The following is a 20,934-nucleotide window of genomic DNA, read 5'->3' as shown; positions in this document are numbered from 1 at the left end:
GACACTGCAGTAAATAAAAACCAGGACCGGACTCTACACAGACCTATATGCAAATAAGCCATACAGGCCTACCATCATTCTCTTTGAACTGGACTGCGTGTTTACGGGCAGTAGCAACAGCGCGACTTTAGATCGTTAGAAAGCATTTGCCAAAAGCCTCAAAATAAACCTGAAAGGATTTCTGCAAATATGTATATACCCCAGGAGTCCTCCTACATTTGAGACAAGGCTGAGTGTAGCCCACAAATCTCCACTGCACGAGCCCGAGGGGACGTATCACCGGACAGGAAGATCACGTCGGTGACTCAACCCACTCAAGTGACGCACCCCTCCTAGGGACGGCATGGAAGAGCAATAGTAAGCCAGTGAGGCAGAATTCCAGTGGAGAGAGAAGCCGGCCAGGCAGACAGCAAGGGGACTTCGTTGCTCCAGTTCCTTGCCGTTCACTTTTTCACCCCTGGGCCAGACTACACTCAATCATAAGACTCACTGAAGAGATGAGTCTTCAATAAAGACTTAAAGGTCGAGACCGAGTCTGCGTCTCTCACATGGATAGGCAGAACATTCCATAAAAATTAAGCTCTATAGGAGAACCCTGCCTCCAGCTGTTTGCTTAGAAATTCTAGGGACAATACGGAGGCCTGCGTCTTGTGACCGTAGCGTACCTGTAGGTATGTATGGTAAGACCAAATCGGAGCGATGGGTAGTAGCAAGTCCATGTAATGCTTTGTAGGTTAGCAGTAAAACCTTGAAATCAGCCCTTGCCTTAACAGCACTGGTGTACAATAGTTTGAAGTCGGAAGTTTACATACACTTAAGTTGGAGTCATCAAAACTACTTTTTCAACCACTCCACAAATTTCGGTTAGGACATCTACTTTGCATGACACAAGTAATTTTTCCAACCATTGTTTAGACCGATTATTTCACTGTATCACAATTCCAGTGGATCAGAAGTTTACATACACTAAGTTGACTGTGCCTTTAAACCGCTTGGAAAATTCCAGAAAATTATGTCATGGCTTTAGAAGCATCTGATAGGCTAATTGACATAATTTGAGTCAATTGGAGGTGTACCTGTGGATGTATTTCAAGGCCTACCTACAAACTCAGTGCCTCTTAGCTTGACATCATGGGAAAATCAAAAGAAATCAGCCCAGGAAGACCCCAGGGGGAAAAATGTAGACCTCCACAAGTCTGGTTCATCCTTGGGAGCAATTTCCAAATGCCTGAAGGTACCACGTTCATCTGTACAAACAATAGTTTGCAAGTATAAACACCATGGGACCACGCAGCCGTCATACCGCTCAGGAAGGAGACTGGTTCTGTCTCCTAGAGATGAAGGTACTTTGGTGCGAAAAGTGCAAATAAATCCCAGAACAACAGCAAAGGACCATGTGAAGATGCTGGAGGAAACGGGTACAAAAGTATCTATATCCACAGTAAAACAAGGCCTATATTGACATAACCTGAAAGGCCGCAACGCAAGGAAGAAGCCACTGCTCCAAAATCGCCATTAAAAAAGCCAGACTACAGTTTGTAACTGGGGACAAAGATCGTACTTTTTGGAGAAATCCTCTGGTCTGATGAAACAAAAATAGAACTGTTTGGCCATGATGACCATTGTTATGTTTGGAGGAAAAAGGGGGATGCTTGCAAGCCAAAGAACACCATCCCAACCGTGAAGCACGGGGGTGGCAGCATCATGTTGTGTGGGTGCTTTGCTGCAGGAGGGACTGGTGCACTTCACAAAAAAGATGCCATCATGAGTTGGAAAATTATGTGGATATATTGAAGCAACATCTCAAGACATCAGTCAGGAAGTTAAAGCTTGGTTGCTAATGGGTCTTCCAAATGGACAATGACCCCAAGCATACTTCCAAAGTTGTGACAAAATGGCCTAAGGACAACAACGTCAAGGTATTGGATTGGCCATCACAAAGCCCTGACCTCATCCTATAGAAATTGTGGGCAAAACTGAATAAGCATGTGCGAGAACCTGACTCAGTTACAGCAGGTCTGTCAGGAGGAATGGGCCACAATTCACCCAATTTATTGTGGGAAGCTTGTGGAAGGCTACCCAAAACATTTGACCCATGTTAAACAATTTAAAGGCAATGCTACCAAATACTAATTGAGTGTATGTAAACTTCTGACCCACTGGGAATTTGATGAAAGAAAGAAATGCTGAAATAAATCACTCTTATTCTGACATTTCACATTCTTAAAATAAAGTGGTGATCCTAACTGACTTAAAACTGCATTTTTACTAGGATTAAATGTCAGGAATTGTGAAACACTTACACCATAGCCAAATAAGCTGAGTTTATGTAAACCTCCGACTTCAACTGTATGTTTATTTTTTAGGGTTCTAGTCAGGATTCTTGCAGCCGTATTTATTTAGTGCTTTATCCGGGTAGCCGGAGAGTATAGCATTGCAGTAGTTTAATCTACAAATGACAAAAACATGGATTAACTTTTCTGCATAATTTTGACAAAACGTTTGATTTTTGCAATGTTATGAAGACAGAGAAAAGCTGCCCTTGAAATTTTCTTGATAAGTTTTCGTCAGAAGAGAGATTAGGGTCCAGAGTAACGCGGAGGTCCTTTTAGTTTTATTTGAGACGACTGTACAACCTTCAAGATTAATTGTCAGATCCAACAGCAGACCTCTGTTTTGTCCGAGTTTAAATGTAGAACATTTGCCGCCATCCACTTCCTTAAGTCTGAAACACAGGCTTCCAGGCTAGGCAATTTTGGGGCTTCACCATGTTTCATCGTCCGCATAGCAGTGAAAGTTGACCTTGTGTTTCCGAATGACATCACCAACAGGTAGAACATATTGTGAAAACAGTATTGCCACTAAAACGGAACCTTGAGGAACGCCGACACGTACTATTGATTTGTCAGAGGACAAGCCATCCAGAGACTAACTGACATCTTTGCGACAGATAAGATCTAAACCAGGCAAGAACTTGTCCGTGTAGACCAATTTGGGATCTCTCCAATAGAATGTGGTGATCGATGGTCAAAAGCAGCACTAAGGTCTGGCGCACGAGCACAGATATAGAGCCTTTGTATGACACCATTAAAAGGTTATTTACCACCTTCGAGTGTAGTCTCAGTGCTATGATGGGGTCTAAAACCAGACTGAAGCATTTTGTATACAATGTTTTCAGGAAGGCAGTGAGTTGTTTTTTGTGAACTTTTTTGTAAAATTTTTGACAGGGATGGGAAATTTGAAAGTATGTTGTTTTTGTTAACATTTTCCAGGTCAAGGTTTGGCCTTTTCAAGAGAGGCCTTTTTACTGCCACTTTTAGTGAGTTTGGTACACATCAAGTGGGTAGGGAGACATTTATTATGTTCCACATAGGAGGGCCAACCACAGGAAGTAGCTATTTCAGTAGTTAGGTTGGAATAGGGTCCAGTATACAGCCTGAGGATTTATAGGCCATTGCCATTTTCATGAATGTGTCGAGATATAGGATAAAACAATTTGAGTGTCTCCATTGATCCTAGGTCCTGGCAGTTTTGTGCAGCCTCAGGACAACCGAGCTTTGGAGAAGTATGCAGTTTCAAAGAGTAGCCCTTAATTTGCTTTCTAATGATCATGAACTTTTCATTCCCTCTCATTGAATGCTGCTTTTTAGTTCAGTTTGCGACAGTATTGAATAGACATTTTTGATTGTTCTTATTCTCCTCAATTCGTTTGGAAAAATATGATTGAGCAGCCGTGAGGGCTTTGATATTGCACGGTACTGGTCTTGCCAAGCTAGTCGGTAGACTTCCAGTTTGGTGGAGCGCCATTTCCGTTCAGATTTTCTGGATGCTTGCTTCAGGGCTCAGGTATTTTCTGTATAATTCTTAGGGGTGCGACTGCATCTAGGGTATTACGCAAGGTTAAATTTAGATCCTCGGTTAGGTGGTTAACCAATATTTGTACGTCCTTGGGTCTGGAAGGGCATCTATGAATCTTTGGGTTGTCCGAGAATTCATACCACGGCTTTTGATAATCCTTGGTTGGGGTCTGAGCAGATTATTTGTTGCGATTGCAAACATAATAAGATGGGGGTCCGATAGTCCAGATTATGAGGAAAAACATTATGATCCACTATTTATTCCACTGGACAAAACTAGACCAGGGTATGACTGTGACAATGAGTAGGTCCAGAGACATGTTGGACAAAACCCACGGTGATGGCTCCGAAAGCCTTTTGGAGTAGGTCTGTGGACTTTTCCATGTGAATAATAAGGTCACCAAAATTAGAATTATCTGCCATGACTACAAGGACCGATTAGCAATTCAGGGAACTCCGTGTGGAACGATGTATACGGCCCAGGAGACCTGTAAACAGTAGCTATAAAAAGTGATTAAGTAAGCTGCGTAGTTTGACTAGAAGCTCAAGACGAAAACGCAGTATTCTTTGGAGGGGTAAATTAAAATGTGCAACACCTCTGCCTTTGCGTGATGTGCGGGGGATGGTCACTCGAGTAACCAGGAGGAGAGGCCTCATTTAACACAGTAAACTGGCTAACAGCCTGCACCCTCTCTCATTGTGGAGCTAGAGGAGTTAGAGCCCTGTCTATGTTCATAGATAAGATGAGAGCACCCCTCCAGCTAGGATGGAGTCCGTCACTCCTCAGTATGCCAGGTCCTGTTTGTCGGTGAGTCCTAGAAAGGGGGCCAATTATCTACAAATTCTATCTTTTTGGGAGGGGCAGAAAACAGTTTAACCAGCTATTGAGTTGAGACTCTGCTGTAAAGCTCATCACTCCCCCTAACTGGGAGGGGACCAGAGACAGTTACTCGATGCCGACATCTTTCTAGCTAATTTACACTCTAGAGCTATGTTGCGCTTGGTGACCTCTGACTGTTTCATCCTAACATCGTTGGTGCCGACGTGGAAAACAATATCCCTATAATCTCTACACTTGCCTGTTTTAGCCTTAGCCAGCACCATCTTGGGGTTAGCCTTTACGTTGGTAGCCCTGCACAATGTGTATGATTTCTGGATGATTCTTTTTAAGTCTAATATTGCAGGTAATGGAGTCACCAATGACTAGGGTTTTCAATTTGTCAGAGCTAATGGTGGGAGGACTGAGAAGGTTCGGTCTCTGACTCGTTGCTTAGTGGGGAGAACTTGTTGAGCGACACCGGTTGAGAATACCAACAGCATTTCTTTCCAGAAGCCTTGAGAAAATTGTCCGGCTGCAGGGACTTTGCAGGGGATTTATACTACTGTCTGTACTTACTGGTGGCACAGATGCTATTTCATCCTTTCCTACACTGAAATTGCCATTGCCTAACGATTGCATCTGAAGCTGTGCTTGCAACACAGCTATCCTCACTGTAAGGTGATAGTTGTCATGTATGTTATGAGTTCAGCGACTGCAATTAGATGTTAATGTTACTACTTAGGTTTTTCTGCTGGTGGAGGTCCTGTAGAACCATGTCCAGATAAAGCGTCCGAGGTGAAAAAGTTGATAAAACGTTGGTAAATCTATTTAAAATTAAAAACCGAAAAGTTTGGCAGATAGCCAAGTCACAACAAACAACACAGCAGCACGGAGACAAGTCCGGAAGTTGACAAGTGTTAGCCAGAACGAGATGAGGTAAAATCTACTGAGTGAACAGTGGATGAACCCTCAAACTTTTTTTTAGCTTACAGTTGGCTGTCAAAATTGGACTGATCAACGTTGTGGAAAAGTAGCCTGCCCGCCCTTTTGCAGCTTGCCTGCTAATGCATACTTGTACCAAGCCACATTTTGACAACTGAATGAGAACTTGCCAGCCTACCCTCCCATTTGATCGATGCCAAATACATTTGATTGATGCCAAATACATTTGATTGACAACTAAGAGATATGTTACCTGTGGATAGCAGTCCAAGTGTAGCATAGCTAGCTAGCTAAGTGATTCACATTTCTTGCTAGTGGAACGAACCGGCTCATAGCCCGTAACAAAGAGAGACAATGTGGAGATCAAGGAATAAAACATTAACTAAAGTAAACTATATACAATAAACAATGGTGTGTGTGTAGTGTAAGTGAGTGGTTGTGTGCATAGTTGGTGAGGGGTGTTGAGGTGCCAGAAAAGCCACAAACTGCCGCAACCAAAAATAAGTGTCTGCATGGAGAGTCTCTTCAATGAATGGGGGAAGGTGTACTTATCCACGGGACACACCTGAGGCCAGGTGTCCCATTTCGCTGACGACCCTCCCAGCTCCATCCACCAACATCCTAATAAGGAAAGCAAGACAAACAAACAAAATACTGCCCTGGTTAACACTATCTCACTGCCCCAGCCAACCTCGTCCTCTCCAGACCTCAGCAACCTTTGCGCACAGGAAGCAACCTTTTAAGAGTAAAGAAGAACGAGGACAGCAGGGAACAAATAAATAAAAAAATAAAAAAAACAGTCTGTCATGTGGACGACACACGTGCTCGGGAGCCACGCATATGAGAATGCGTGTCCACCGATCAATAGGACCAGATGCGTTCAGGAACAGGGAGCACGAGAGAGCAAGTCAGCAAAGACATTATCAGACCCCCTGCACATCGAGATGGAATGCCTGTAAAAAACAAACACCATCTCCTTATCCTCTGGTTAGGACACATCATAAACCTCAAGGTAAGAGGGTTGTGGTCGGTGTAGACCACAATAGGTACTACACCCGAGCTGATGGTTAAACTTCTTGGAAAAGAAACTAACAGGCCTCGCAACACCAGACACATCTGCTTGCAGCAAGACTGCACCTCCCCCCACGTGACTCGCATCCACCTGCAAGGTGAATGACAAATCCATGCGAGGCGCAGCCAGCCCCAGAGTTGAGGTAAGCAACCTCTTTGCATCCTCAAAAGCCTGTTGACAGAGGGGAGACCAGACGTAAACCGCATTAGTCGCTCCCCTGACAGATTTGTTGAAACATATGGTAGAGAAGTTCCTTTAGAAACCACGGTAATAACCAATCATTCCCAAGAAACGCATCAGTTCCTTTTTAGTAGTTGGTGGTGGAAAAGCATCAATAGCTACCACTTTAGCCCGAACAGAATGCACTTCACCCTGCCCAACCACCTTACTCACATTTAGCCAGATCGATAGTGAGGTCGACCCGCAGCCAGGCAGTCGAACAAGTTGCATACGGGACAGATGCTCCTCCCAGCTATCTGCGTAAATCATTATCTAGTCCAGAAATCAGCACAACCCTGTTCATAAGGTGTTGAAAAGAGGCATGTGCATTACGCAGGCCAAAACTCATAACTGAATAAGAGTACAGACTGGAGGGGGTAGTAAAGGCAGAGATTTCACGTGCCTACTCATCGGTGGCACCTGCCCATAGCCCTTTAACTGGTCAAACTTGCTCAAACTTTGTTTCTCCGACCTGATCAATGCAGTCCTCCATCCGAGGAAGAGGAAATTAATCTGGCTTAGTGACACTGTTTACCTTACGATAGTCCGTACAACATCTGTTTGTCCCATCCGGTTTACTGACCAAGATACAGGGAGATGCCCAGCTGGAGAAAGAAGGCTTTGCAATATCACTCTCCAGCATGTATCTGATCTCAGCATCAAAACAATGCAGTTTCTCTGAAGAAACTATAGAACCGCTGACGGATGGGGTCAGCGTCCCCAACGTCAATGTCGTGTTCTATTAAGTTAGGTGTATCAGGAAACTCAGAATCAGACCGACCAACTCGCCTCGCCTATTTTTTTTATTTATTTTTATTTCACCTTTATTTAACCAGGTAGGCTAGTTGAGAACAAGTTCTCATTTGCAACTGCGACCTGGCCAAGATAAGGCATAGCAGTGTGAACAGACAACACAGAGTTACACATGGAGTAAACAATTAACAAGTCAATAACACAGTAGAAAAAAAGGGGAGTCTATATATACATTGTGTGCAAAAGGCATGAGGTAGGCAAATAATTACAATTATGCAGATTAACACTGGAGTGATAAATGATCAGATGGTTATGTACAGGTAGAGATATTGGTGTGCAAAAGAGCAGAAAAATAAAAATAAATAAATAAAAACAGTATGGGGATGAGGTAGGTGAAAATGGGTGGGCTATTTACCAATAGACTATGTACAGCTGCAGCGATCGGTTAGCTGCTCAGATAGCAGATGTTTGAAGTTGGTGAGGGAGATAAAAGTCTCCAACTTCAGCGATTTTTGCAATTCAGCAGGTAGATGAGTGAGAAGGCTGTCCAAAGCATCCAGTGACTCTGACTTTTTCAATCTACCTTGCAGTACGTCAGGCCCGGGCAAAGGCCGGCCCGGGGCTGTATGCGGCTGGCGACCTGATTCAATATGGCCCGCGAAATCATGCGCAGATCCAAAGTTTTGAAAAATGTATTTGTTCAAATTAAAAGCCCAATGACTACCTGCCTTTGTGTAATTTAACTCTCACCGCTTGTTGGACATTTATTTTGAAGGCATGTATAAATAACTGCACAAGGAGACTGACTGACAGGCTGACACATGTTACAAATAGCTAGTTAGCTAGAAATTGCTCAAATGATTTTAAAGGAAAGTAGACAATGGTGAATGTAGGGTGTTCCTGCAAGAGTGGACATTGAAATATTAGCTTAGTGTGCAAAGAGAGCATCGCTGTTTTGAAGACTGCAACTTGTCCCGACACTTCCAGACAAAGCATGCCTAGAAATATAGGAATGTCTTCTGAGCAGAGGGTGAGTCCATCGAAAGAGTTGCTTTCTCAGTTGCAAAAGCAGCAAGGACTTTTCACAAAACTGCATTCAGCAAATAACGGAATTGTGAGAGCTAGCTATGTACTGTCCCACAAAATTGCTAAACATAGCAAGCCATTCGCTGAGGACAAATTCATTAAAGAATGTTTAATTGACTCTGCAGCAGTACTTTGCCCCAACGAGCTGTTTGAAAATGTTTCCCTTCCAAGACAAACAGTGATACAAACAGTTGAGGACATCACAGAGAATATTGATATTCATGAAATCACAAGTGAAATATAGCGAAACACAGCTTAGCCTTTTGTTAATCACCCTGTTGTCTCAGATTTTGAAATTATGCTTTACAGCGATAGCAAGACAAGCGTTTATGTAAGTTTATTGATAGCCTAGCATGGCATTATGTCCAGCTAGCAGCAGGAAACTTGGTCACGAAAATCAGAAAAGCAATCTTTTTTTGATGATCTTCGGATGTTTTCACTGACGAGACTCCCAGTTAGACAGCAAATGTTCCTTTTGTTCCATAAAGATAATTTTTATACCCAAAATACCTCCGTTTGTTCTTCACGTTATGTTCAGAAATCCACCGGAAATAGCGGTCACGACAATGCCGAAAAAAAAATCCAAATTATATCCATAATATCGACAAACATGGCAAACCTTTTTTATAATCGATCCTCAAGGTGTTTTTCAAATATCTATTCGATAATATATCAACCGGGACAGTTGGCTTTTCAGTAGGACCGGGGGAAAAATGTCTACTTCTCTCTATTACGCAAGAATCACTCAGAGCCATCAGCTGGCCACTTACGCAATATATTAGTTTACGCTCATTCTTCAACATAAAGGCGTGAAACTACGTCTAAAGGCTGTAGACACCTTAGGGAAGACGTAGAAAAAGGATTCTGGTTGATATCCCTTTCAATGGGCAATAGGGATGCATAGAAAGACAGGGGTTTCAAAATAAGGGTCACTTCCTGATTGGATTTTTCTCAGGATTTCGCCTTTAATATCAGTTCTGTTATACTCACAGACAATATTTTTACAGTTTTGGAAACTTGAGTGTTTTCTATCCTAAGCTGTCAATTATATGCATATTCTAGCATCTGGTCCTGAGAAATCGGCAGTTTACTTTGGGAACGTTATTTTTCCAAAAATAAAAATAGTGCCCCCTAGCTTCAAGAGGTTAAACTGAAAACTCTTGTGCAAACTCAACATGAGTTTAAGGTTCTATATCGTTGGCGGTAAGCCTCAGGAACAAATTCATAACTCTGTAACAGCCATTTTAACCTTATCATAGCTGACACTGTCGGCTACAACAAGAGCTGAAAATGATTCCTGCCCTTTACCTGTCAACACACTGCAACATTTAAAGTACGATCAGAATCAGGCCAACTCCTAGTGTCAGCAACATGCTCAACCAATGAAAATAACATCTCAGGATCCTTATAAAATTTGGGCAACAACCGTAACTTTACAACATTATGAAAATTGTCCGGAGCACTACCAAGAGAGAAGCGACCCCTAGGTAAATCTTGGTCACCTTCCCAGAGCAAACTCTCCTGAGTTAGTACACTCCAAATCCTGTTTAAATTCCAATTCCTTTTCATACTTAACACGATCATGCTCACTATCATGCTCCAGCTTAACACAATCATGCTCTAGCTGTAACAGAAGCAGTTCTTTCTGCTGTTAAAAAGACTACTAGGGCTAACAGTCGGAGGGGACATTCTAACAAGACGGTGAGGTGGCATGTCCTCGGCAGAGGCTGCCCCAGTGGTAACTTCTTGTATACCACTCTCCATAAAATTGTCCTTCAATATCAACCAAACATAATGTTTTTAGACATTTATCACTAATTTCAACCTGGTAGTGTTCAGCGATCTTCCAACAGCTGTTTTAGTACATTATTTTAAGTTCCTCTGTTGGAACGCAAAGGAACTCGTCTACATTAGACGCCATAGTCACAAGTAACTACTAAAAATAATCTCGCTCTTCCCCTCTGCTGAGCAGACCAGACCACAACAAGAGAAACGCTGGGCACCACAGGCGAGAGATGATACATAAGGAGCTTCCCCAAATCCTACAATAACTCAACCCTAGTCTTTGTGCGGATTCGTGGTGGATTACGCACTGTACCCCGCTGGCATGGGAAATAAAACAGCACGCTGGTGGATTCCCCCCAAGCCACAGATGTACCCCCGAGACAACTGCTCAGTCCACGAACACCACACAAAAATAAAATAACCATGCCCAACGTATTCTAAAGTGAAACATGTCACTAAGCCTAACAGCTGAAAAGTAATGCTCTAGCTCCGTGTAGCAAATGGCACTCCGCTACCCAAATCTCCTACTGAGGTACACAGCAGATTGTACTCACCTTCTTGGACCGATGTCCCAACAGCAGGTAGAGCAAGAGTTTCCAGCCTGGGCAGGGGCCTGGAAACTAACCAATGTTACACTCTCCAACGCAGCACACAACCAGCCATCCACTGCTGTGGAAAGTTTAACAAAGGCAACCAACACTGGGCCTACCAAACAGCGCAACTCAATTTTTGTTTTACAAAAGATGCAAACAAAGCACCTAACTTCAGTTTTACTCCCAAACAAAATACACTTACCAGTTAGCTTAACAACACTAGTATTATGCCTACTGGCATACTTTTTCATGCAGCGCACCATTTGATGTCGTCACCGGACTACTAAAGTCACTGATATGTCTGCAAGGCACTATACCAAACACTTAAGACTATGCAGTGAATACCAACCAATGTGCATCCCAAATAGCATTAACCCATCATAATGAAAAAAAAATACTATCCACACAAATGTCTAGGAACCAACCTTATAATCCCGGACGAGCCCCCACAACCGGCTCGTAGCCCATAACACAGAGGGTGACAACAAGGAGATCAAGGAATAACAAAAATATTTATTAATGGAAGTTAACTACATACAATTAACAATGTGTGTAATCAGTAGTGTAAGTGAGTGGCTGTGTGCATAGTTGGTGATAAGGAGGGGTGTTTGTGAGGTGCCAAAACAAACAAGCCACAAACTGCCACAACCAAAAATAACAGTGTGTCTGTGTGGAGAGTGTCTCAATGAATGGGGATAGGTGTATTTATCCACGCGGCACACTTGAGCCCAGGTGTGTCCCATTTCGCTGTCTATCCTCCCAGCTCCGCCCACCGACATCCTATTAAGGAAAACAAGCAAAGAGAGAATTTGGCTGACACAGTGGGAGGGTTGTCACACCAGCTAACCAAATAACACTTGCATCTCTAGCTTTAGCCACCGATAAACGATATGGGGGATAAAGTCGACCACTCTCCCACTCGCAAGCTTAGCTAGCTAATGTTAGGCTCTGTGTTTCTATCTTGCTAAATAAATAGATACATAAATTGATTAAACTAGCCTATTTGCCATATGATTAACTTGTGGTCATTCCCCATGCTAGTTTGATTGTATTGACATTTCCAGCCTTAGTTACATTTGTCTGTTTTTGTGCTTAACATTGAGTCATTGAAACTAAAACAGTGCATTCTGAAGGGCTGGAGACAGCAAAAATGTACTCTGCCAGCTGTGATTTACAACCTGATAGCAATATTTGTTGGACATCCAAGAAAGGTATTGGCGAATTAACTATATTAATCATGCGTTGAACTGCATCCATCTATACTGCCAACAATGCATTATTTTACCCCATTTGAAATGTCAAATATAACTTATTTTATTACCTCTTATGAAGTTGGTTTTGTAGCATAAACTGGGAACTTTATAGTTTTGCCTAATATTATGATTGTCTGTTTGTCTCATATCTGCAAAGTAGTTAAAACGCTGTCAGTTCCACTTTAATAGTCTTTACATTTGACCTGTGTATTCAAGACCATGAATTTGTGTCTTTGTCTGTCTTTCCGTATGTGTCTCCCAGCCCAAGTGCAGGTGCTCTCAGCTGCCCTGAAGGCTGCCCAGCAGGAGAGAGAGTCGGAGGATACAGAGGGTCAGTCAGAGAGCCAGCCTCCAGAGGATGGGAATGGGGAACCAGATGAGGAGTTCTCCCAGAACGGAGGGACCGCAGAGGAGGAACAGACACCTAACGAGCCTCCCCAGCAGACCACAGATTCGGCACCCATAGAGGAACTGAAAGAGACCGAAGTGGAGTCGGAGCCTCCGGTGTCTCCGGAATCATCCCCCGACTCGCCTGTCCTTGTACAGGACGACTCGGACCACAGCAGTGTGGTGAGTAGGAATGTGCAGCTCTCCTTACAAGCATGATTCAATACACATCTAGATACATTGGCTTCGATACATTTACTTTTAGCTTGAAGGGATTTGATTAGTGGAATGAATCGATGCAATGCACTAACAAATGTTCAATGAACACATTCGTTTTCCATTCTAAATTAATATCTGATACTGATGGAGCCGAGCGTGTTTGCATGTCTGCACAGAGTGGGGTGCCTCATAAGGATCCGCAGAAGGCGAATGGGAAATCTGACGTTACCGTCAATATTATTCGCCAAAGTACAATCATTGGACATTAAATTAGATGAGATACGATTATGAATATCCTCCGAACGGGACATAAAAAATTAACATCTTATGTGTCATGGAATCGTGACTAAATGATGACATGGATATTCAGCTAGCAGGATATACGCTGCACTGGCTAGATAGAACAGCACTGGGAGAAAAATAAGACGAGGGGGAGCGGTATGTGCATATTTGTAAACAACAGCTGGTGCACATTCACTGTAAGGTCTACCTACACCTGTTGGATCCCGCGCACGTGACAAATACACTTTGATTTGATTTGAAGTATTCAACCCCCTGTGTAAATTCATGTTAGAATCGCCTTTGGCAGTGACTACAGCTGTACGTCTTTCTGGGTAAGTCTCAACGAGCTTTCCACACCTGGATTGTACAATATTTTCACTTTATTTTTATAATTCCTCAAGCTCTGTCAAGTTGGTTGTTGATCAAGTCTTGCCATAGATTTTCAAGCTGATAAAAGTCAAAACACTCAGGAACATTTAATGTCGTCTTGGTAAGCAACTCCAGTGTATTTGCGGCCTTGTGTTTAGGTTTTAGTCCTGCTGAAAGGTGAATTTTTCTCCCAGTGACTGTTGGAAAGCAGACTGAACCAGGTTTTCCTCTAGGATTTTGCCTGTGCTTGGCTCTAATCATTTAAAAAAATGTATCACTCCCAAATTATCTAGTCCTTTTATTTAACCTTTTATTTAACTTGGCAAGTCAGTTAAGAACAAATTCTTATTTACAATGACGGCCTACCCCAGCCAAACCCAGAAGGCGCTGGGCCAATTGTGCGCTGCCCTATGTGCGCCGCCCTTGCCAATGACAAGCAAACCTATAACATGATGCAGCAATCACCATGCTTGAAAATATGAAGAGTGCTACTCTGTTATGTGTTGTATTGGATTTGCCCTAAACGGAACACTTTGTATTCAGGGCATAAAGTGAATTTCTTTGCCCCCTTTTTTCAGTTTTACTTTAGTGCCTTATTGCAAACAGGATTCATGTTTAGGAATATGTGTATTCTTTACGGGCTTCCTCCTTTTCACTCTTTCATTTTAGGTTAGTAATTTTGGTGTAACACCATGTTGATCCATCTTCAATTTTCTCCTATTGCAACCATTTATCTCAAACTGTTGTCATGTCACCATTGGCCTCATGGTGAAATCCCTGAGCGGTTTCCTTCCTCTCCAGCAACGGAGTTAGGAAGTGTCTTTATAGTGACTGGGTTTATTAATACACCATCCATAGTGTAATTAATAACTTCACCATTTAATGGCTATTTTTTTTTTTTTTTACCCATCTACCATTAGGTGCACTTCTTTGTGAAGCATTGTAAAACATCCCTGGTCATTGTAGTTGAATCAGTGTTTGAAATTCACTGCTCGATTGGGGTATAGAGAGAAGGTAGTCATTCAGAATGAATGTTAAACCCTATTGCACACAGTGACTCCATGCAAATTATTATGTGACTTGTTAAGCACATCTTTACTCCTTAACTTATTTAGGCTTGCCATAACAAAGGGATTTAATACTTATTGACTCAAGACATTTCCATTTTTAATTAATTTGAAAAATGTCTTCCACTTTGACATTATGTTTAGGCCAGTGACTCAATTCTCTTTTTAAATTCAGGCTGTAACACAACAAATTGGAATAAGTCGAGGTGTGCGACTACTTTCTGAAGGCACCGTATATGAGTTTATCTCTGCTAACTGTCTATATGTCTGTGTGTGCTAGCTGACTTTGTGGTTTGTGTCCTAGATGACTGGTATGTTTGTATGTGTGCTAGCTGACTGATATGTCAAACTGTGTTTCCTCCCTGTTTTGGATAGGAGTCGGAGCTGATCGAGAGTGTGGAGGAAGAGGGGAAGGAGGACTCGGCTCCCAACCAGCTGTGTGAGGAGGAGAAGTCCATGGTCCAGGTCAGTTCTGCCAAACACTTTCTAAGCCTTTCTACTTTACATATTGTACATACATCGAGGGGACATTTATTAACATTTGTGATTCAGTCAAGTCTGGAGTACAACTACCTTTAAGCTGCCATACGTTTTGTCTGAGAATAGTTAAAGCGATCCAATGTCCAATGAATTGCGATTGACAAGATCTAGGGCCAGTTTTCTGATACCAGATTTAGCTTGGACTAAAATTCATGCTCAATGGAGAAGCTTATGCCCAGTGCAGATCTAACAGCTGACATAAGGAGAGATGTTGCGAGACCAACGTTTTAAAAATGTTTAGTTGTAGAACAACTGACTAGAGAAGTGTGGTTGAGCCTGGTTCCACTGTCACGTGGAAGCACAATGTATATATTTATGCAGGTTCTTTAAAAGTTGCTAGCTACTTTTAGCAAGGTGTTTAACAAACAGGTTTCATGAATTACATGCAGCCACCGTCTGGCTCACTAGAAAACACATCACCAGCCTCCTGCTCACAAGCCCAGTGCCTAGAGGATCTGAAGAGAGGATCATCAAGCTAGGATAGCAACAACAACAAAAAACCTTACTCTTCAATATTGTGATGGGAAATGCATAGCACAAATAATTAGGTTTTGCTGGATATTATTCATGCCGATCAAACAGTTTTTTTTACATGGACAATACATTGGCGATAATACACTGCTCAAAAAAATTAAGGGAACACTTAAACAACACAATGTAACTCCAAGTCAATCACACTTCTGTGAAAACAAACTGTCCACTTAGGAAGCAACACTGATTGACAATAAATTTCACATGCTGTTGTGCAAATGGAATAGACAACAGGTGGAAATTATAGGCAATTAGCAAGACACCCCCAATAAAGGAGAGGTTCTGCAGGTGGTGACCACAGACCACTTCTCAGTTCCTATGCTTCCTGGCTGATGTTTTGGTCACTTTTGAATGATGGCGGTGCTTTCACTCTAGTGGTAGCACGAGACTGAGTCTACAACTCACACAAGTGGCTCAGGTAGTGCAGCTCATCCAGGATGGAACATCAATGCGAGCTGTGGCAAGAAGTTTGCTGTGTCTGTCAGCGTAGTGTCCAGAGCATGGAGGCGCTACCAGGAGACAGGCCAGTACATCAGGAGACGTGGAGGAGGCCGTAGGAGGGCAACAACCCAGCAGCAGGACCGCTACCTTCGCCTTTGCATTTGCCAGAGAACACCAAGATTGGCAAATTCGCCACTGGCGCCCTGTGCTCTTCACAGATGAAAGCAGGTTCACGCTGAGCACATGTGACAGACGTGACAGAGTCTGGAGACACCGTGGAGAACGTTCTGCTGCCTGCAACATCCTCCAGCATGACCGTTTGGCGGTGGGTCAGTCATGGTGTGGGGTGGCATTTCTTTGGGGGGCCGCACAGCGCTCCATGTGCTCGCCAGAGGTAGCCTGACTGCCATTAGGTACCGAGATGAGATTCTCAGACCCCTTGTGAGACCATATGCTGGTGCGGTTGGCCCTGGGTTCCTCCTAATGCAAGACAATGCTAGACCTCATGTGGCTGGAGTGTGTCAGCAGTTCCTGCAAGAGGAAGGCATTGATGCTATGGACTGGCCCGCCTGTTCCCCAGACCTGAATCCAATTGAGCACATCTGAGACATCATGTCTCGCTCCATCCACCAACAGTTGCACCACAGACTGTCCAGGAGTTGGAGGATGCTTTAGTCCAGGTCTGGGAGGAGATCCCTCAGGAGACCATCCGCCACCTCATCAGAAGCATGCCCAGGCGTTTTAGGGAGGTCATACAGGCACGTGGAGGCCACACACACTACTGAGCCTCATTTTGACTCATCCTTCCATCAGCAAGGGCATTGCAGATGAAACGTGGCTGGGTTTTTCAGCATGACAATGATCCCAAACACACCGCCCGGGAAACGAAGGAGTGGCTTCGTAAGAAGCATTTCAATCTCCTGGAGTGGCCTAGCCAGTCTCCAGATCTCAACCCCATAGAACATCTTTGGAGGGAGTTGAAAGTCCGTGTTGCCCAGCAACAGCCCCAAAACATCACTGCTCTAGAGGAGATCTGCATGGAGGAATGGGCCAAAATACCAGCAACAGTGTGTGAAAACCTTGTGAAGACTTACAGAAAACGTTTGACCTCTGTCATTGCCAACAAAGGGTATATAACAAAGTATTGAGAAACTTTTGTTATTGACCAAATACTTATTTTCCACCATATTTTGCTAATAAATTCATTAAAAACCCTACAATGTGATTTTCTGGAATTGTTTTTCTCATTTTGTCCCATCATAGTTGAAGTGTACCTATGATGAAAATTACAGGCCTCATCTTTTTAAGTGGGAGAACTTGCACAATTGGTGGCTGACTAAATACTTTTTTGCCCCACTGTATACAAAAAATGCACTGAAACCAAAATACCTTTTAGTTTTGGTGATCTTCACGGCTCTGGGTCATTTTCAAGTCCTCTGGTGGTTACAGTTTAACTTTGGAACGGGTAGCACCATAGAAAGAAGCTTTCTTGATAAACCGTCCATTTCGTCTGTTCTCTTTGGTGGCAAATTATTTTTTAAATTTTTTTTTTTTTAGATAAACAGCTCATTTTTGAATGGTAACTGTGTTACCTGTAGTTGTGAAGCTGGGGCAGAAGTACAACAAAAATGTAGTTTTGAAAGTCTTTTTTTTACATTTATTTTAATAACCTCTCTTGGGTAGGAGGCAGTATTTTCACCTCCGAATGAAAAGCGTGCCCAAAGTAAATTGCCTTCTACTCAGGCCCAGAAGCTAGGATATGCATATAATTGGTAGAGTTGGATAGAATCAAATAAAATGTATTTATAAGGCCCTTCATACATCAGCTGATATCTCAAAGTGCTGTACAGAAACCCAGCCTAAAACACCAAACGGCAAGCAATGCAGGTGTTGAAGCACGTTGGCTAGGAAAAAATCCCTAGAAAGGCCAAAACCTAGGAAGAAACCTAGAGGAACCAGGCTATGAGGGGTGGCCAGTCCTCTTCTGGCTGTGCCGGGTAGAAAACACTCTAAAGTTTCCAAACTGTTCAAATAATGTCTGAGTATAACAGAACTGATATGGCAGGCGAAAAGCTGAGAGAAATCCATCCAGGAAGTGGAATTATTTTCATGTGGCTGTTTTTCAACTCCATACCTATAGAGAGTCCAATGGGTTAGGAATCAGATTGCAGTTCCTATGGCTTCCACTAGATGTCAACAGTCTTTAGACATGGTTTCAGGCTTTTATTTTGAAAAGAGATTAGTAAAAAAGCAATTTTGGTCAGAGGACAGAGGAAGTATGCAGACCTGATTTGGGTGCGCTCACGTTTGTTATTTTTCCTTTCTATTAAAAACGGTATTGTCCGGTTAAAATATTATTGATTATAAAGACAATAAACAACCTGAGGATTAATTCTAAACATCGTTTGACATGTTTCAATGAACTTTACCGGTACTTTTAGTATGTATTCGTCTGCCTGTTGTGACCTCCTTGGAGCCATTGGATTACTGAACAAAACGCGCCAACAAAACTGAGTTTTTGGGACATAAAGAGGGACGTTATTGAACAAAACAAACATTTACTGTGTAAATGGGAGTCTTGTGAGTGCAACCATATGACGATCATCAAAGGTAAGTGGTTAATTTTATCGTTATTTCTAACTTTAGTGACTCCTCTACTTGGCTGGTAAATTTTTGTATGTCCTGCACACACAGGTGATGCAGGTACCCTTCCTAACGCCGTTGCTGTAAAGGAAGGAAACTGCTCACGAACATGACTGTTGTTTTGCTCTAGGACGCCCACAAGCCTCGTAAGACTCGTCTGAAGGTAGCCTGGTACCAGTTTAAAACATTTATGGAAGTGTATATATAGATGTAATTTAGTGCCAAACATTTTTTGTTAAATATGAGTCAAAAAAAAAAAATCATCCTCATCTTTCTTATATCTGATAGAGGACAGGGCCTGGTTGCACAAAATATCTTAAGTATATTTTCCCTTGACGTTTGCTGAGCTTTAAGTCAGTTGCACAACACATTTTAAGACAAATTTCCTCCTTTAATTAAGTGAAAAAGTTAAAGGTGCCCATGAGTTCACCTTAAGTGCTTCATTCAGTATAGATATCAAAGTAAACAGAATTTGTGGAGGTAAATACTGTAGCTAAACGATGAAAGGTGCTCAATCCATGGCTACAAAGCTTGCTTTCTAGCTAGCTGTCTACTCTGTGCTAGCTTGACATGCTAAAAAGTAATAGAAAAAAGTTTAGAAAAAATAACTACAATGTTTTATCTAATGAATCAATTTGTTTCTCCTGTCTTAAACGTAGAAGTTCTATTTTGCGACCTCAAAATAAATGTGATCTCTTTGAATGTCTCAAGTCTTGAATGAATGTGTTTCCATGTATGAATCTGTTGAAGGCAACATTCAATGTTTCATTTTTTGATACCTAAAGGGGTCCTAAAATTCTAAATAAAATAGCTAAATGATCCTCGGTATGACCATCCAAAAACAATTCCATATGCTAGCTTAATAGAACTCTTAAGGATTAACATGATTTTTAAATGACTACCGGATCTCTGCACCCCACACATACAATTATCTGTAAGGTCCCTGAGTCGAGCAGGGAATTTCAAGCACAGATTCAACCACAAAGACCAAGAAGGTTTTCCAATGGTTCGCAAAGAAGACATTGAATATCCCTTTGAGCATGGTGCAGATACTGTATTTCTTACACTTTGGATGGTGTATCAAAACACCCAGTCACTACATGGATACAGGCCCCTTCCTAACTCAGTTGCCGGAGAGGAAAGAAACCGCTCAGGGATTACACCATGAAGCCAATGGTGGCTTTAAAACAGCTATAGTTTAATAACTGTGATAGGAAATAACTGAGGATGGATCAATATTGTAGTTACAATATTGGGGGATCCTAATAAAATACCAAATACTCCACAATACTAACAAAAATGTGAAAAGAAGCCTGTACAGAATAAAAATATTCCAAAACATGCATCATGTTTGCAACAAGGCAAAGAAATTAACTTTTTGTTCTGAATATACAAAGCATTGTGTTGGATTTTCCCCAAACATAACACATCACTGTGTACCACTCTTCATATTTTCAATCGTGGTGGCTGCATCATGTTGTGTGTGTGTATGCTTGTCATCGGCAAGGACTAGGGAGGTTTTTAGGTTAAAAAGAACGGAATAGAGCTAAGCACACACAAATCCTAGAGGAAAACCTGGTTCGGTCTGCTTTCCAACACACTGGGAGACATTCACCTTTCAGCAGGAAAATAACCTAAAACACAAGGCCAATTATACAATAATATACACTGGAGTTGCTTCCAAAGACACTATTGAATTTTCCTACGTGGCTAAGTTACAGTGTTGACTTGATCAGCTTGAAAATCTATGGCAGGACTTGAAAATGGCTGTCTAGCAAGGCCAACAACCTACATGAGCTTCAATCCAGGTGTGCAAAGCTCTTAGAGACTAAAGGTGTCCGTCCGCCTGTTTCCCAGCCCAAACATTTTGGTAGAGTTCGTGCATATGTTATGACAACATTTTGTTAATTTTTGACTTTGGCTAGTTTTTTTTTGGGGGGGGGGGGGGGGTGTTCGGGCACATAAAACATACTCTGGAGGCAAGCCGAAGTTTGGAGCCAAACGCCTACGCCCCTTCGTTGGTGATTGGTCAACCGTAGGGATTCTTCAATAAAGTCTTGTCATTCAGTGAGAGA

The 20,934-nt window shown here is 42.4% G+C and overlaps 1 protein-coding gene across 1 annotated transcript in view; it reads left to right on the top strand.

The window, feature by feature from the left end:
* The window catches only part of LOC110493882 (serine/threonine-protein phosphatase 4 regulatory subunit 1), a 48,447-nt gene that overhangs the window by 7,979 nt on the left and 19,534 nt on the right, over positions 1–20,934 (top strand). Inside the window, exons 12-13 of the mRNA XM_021568443.2 lie at positions 12,643–12,950; positions 15,080–15,169. Coding sequence (XP_021424118.2) covers positions 12,643–12,950; positions 15,080–15,169 — 398 coding nt within the window. The remainder of the gene's footprint in view (positions 1–12,642; positions 12,951–15,079; positions 15,170–20,934) is intronic.

Source organism: Oncorhynchus mykiss, chromosome 17 (assembly GCF_013265735.2).
Source record: "Oncorhynchus mykiss isolate Arlee chromosome 17, USDA_OmykA_1.1, whole genome shotgun sequence".
In the NCBI taxonomy this organism is placed as follows: Eukaryota; Metazoa; Chordata; class Actinopteri; order Salmoniformes; family Salmonidae; genus Oncorhynchus; species Oncorhynchus mykiss.
Note: the sequence above shows the minus strand (reverse complement) of the source record. Positions and strands in the feature narration are given on the sequence as shown.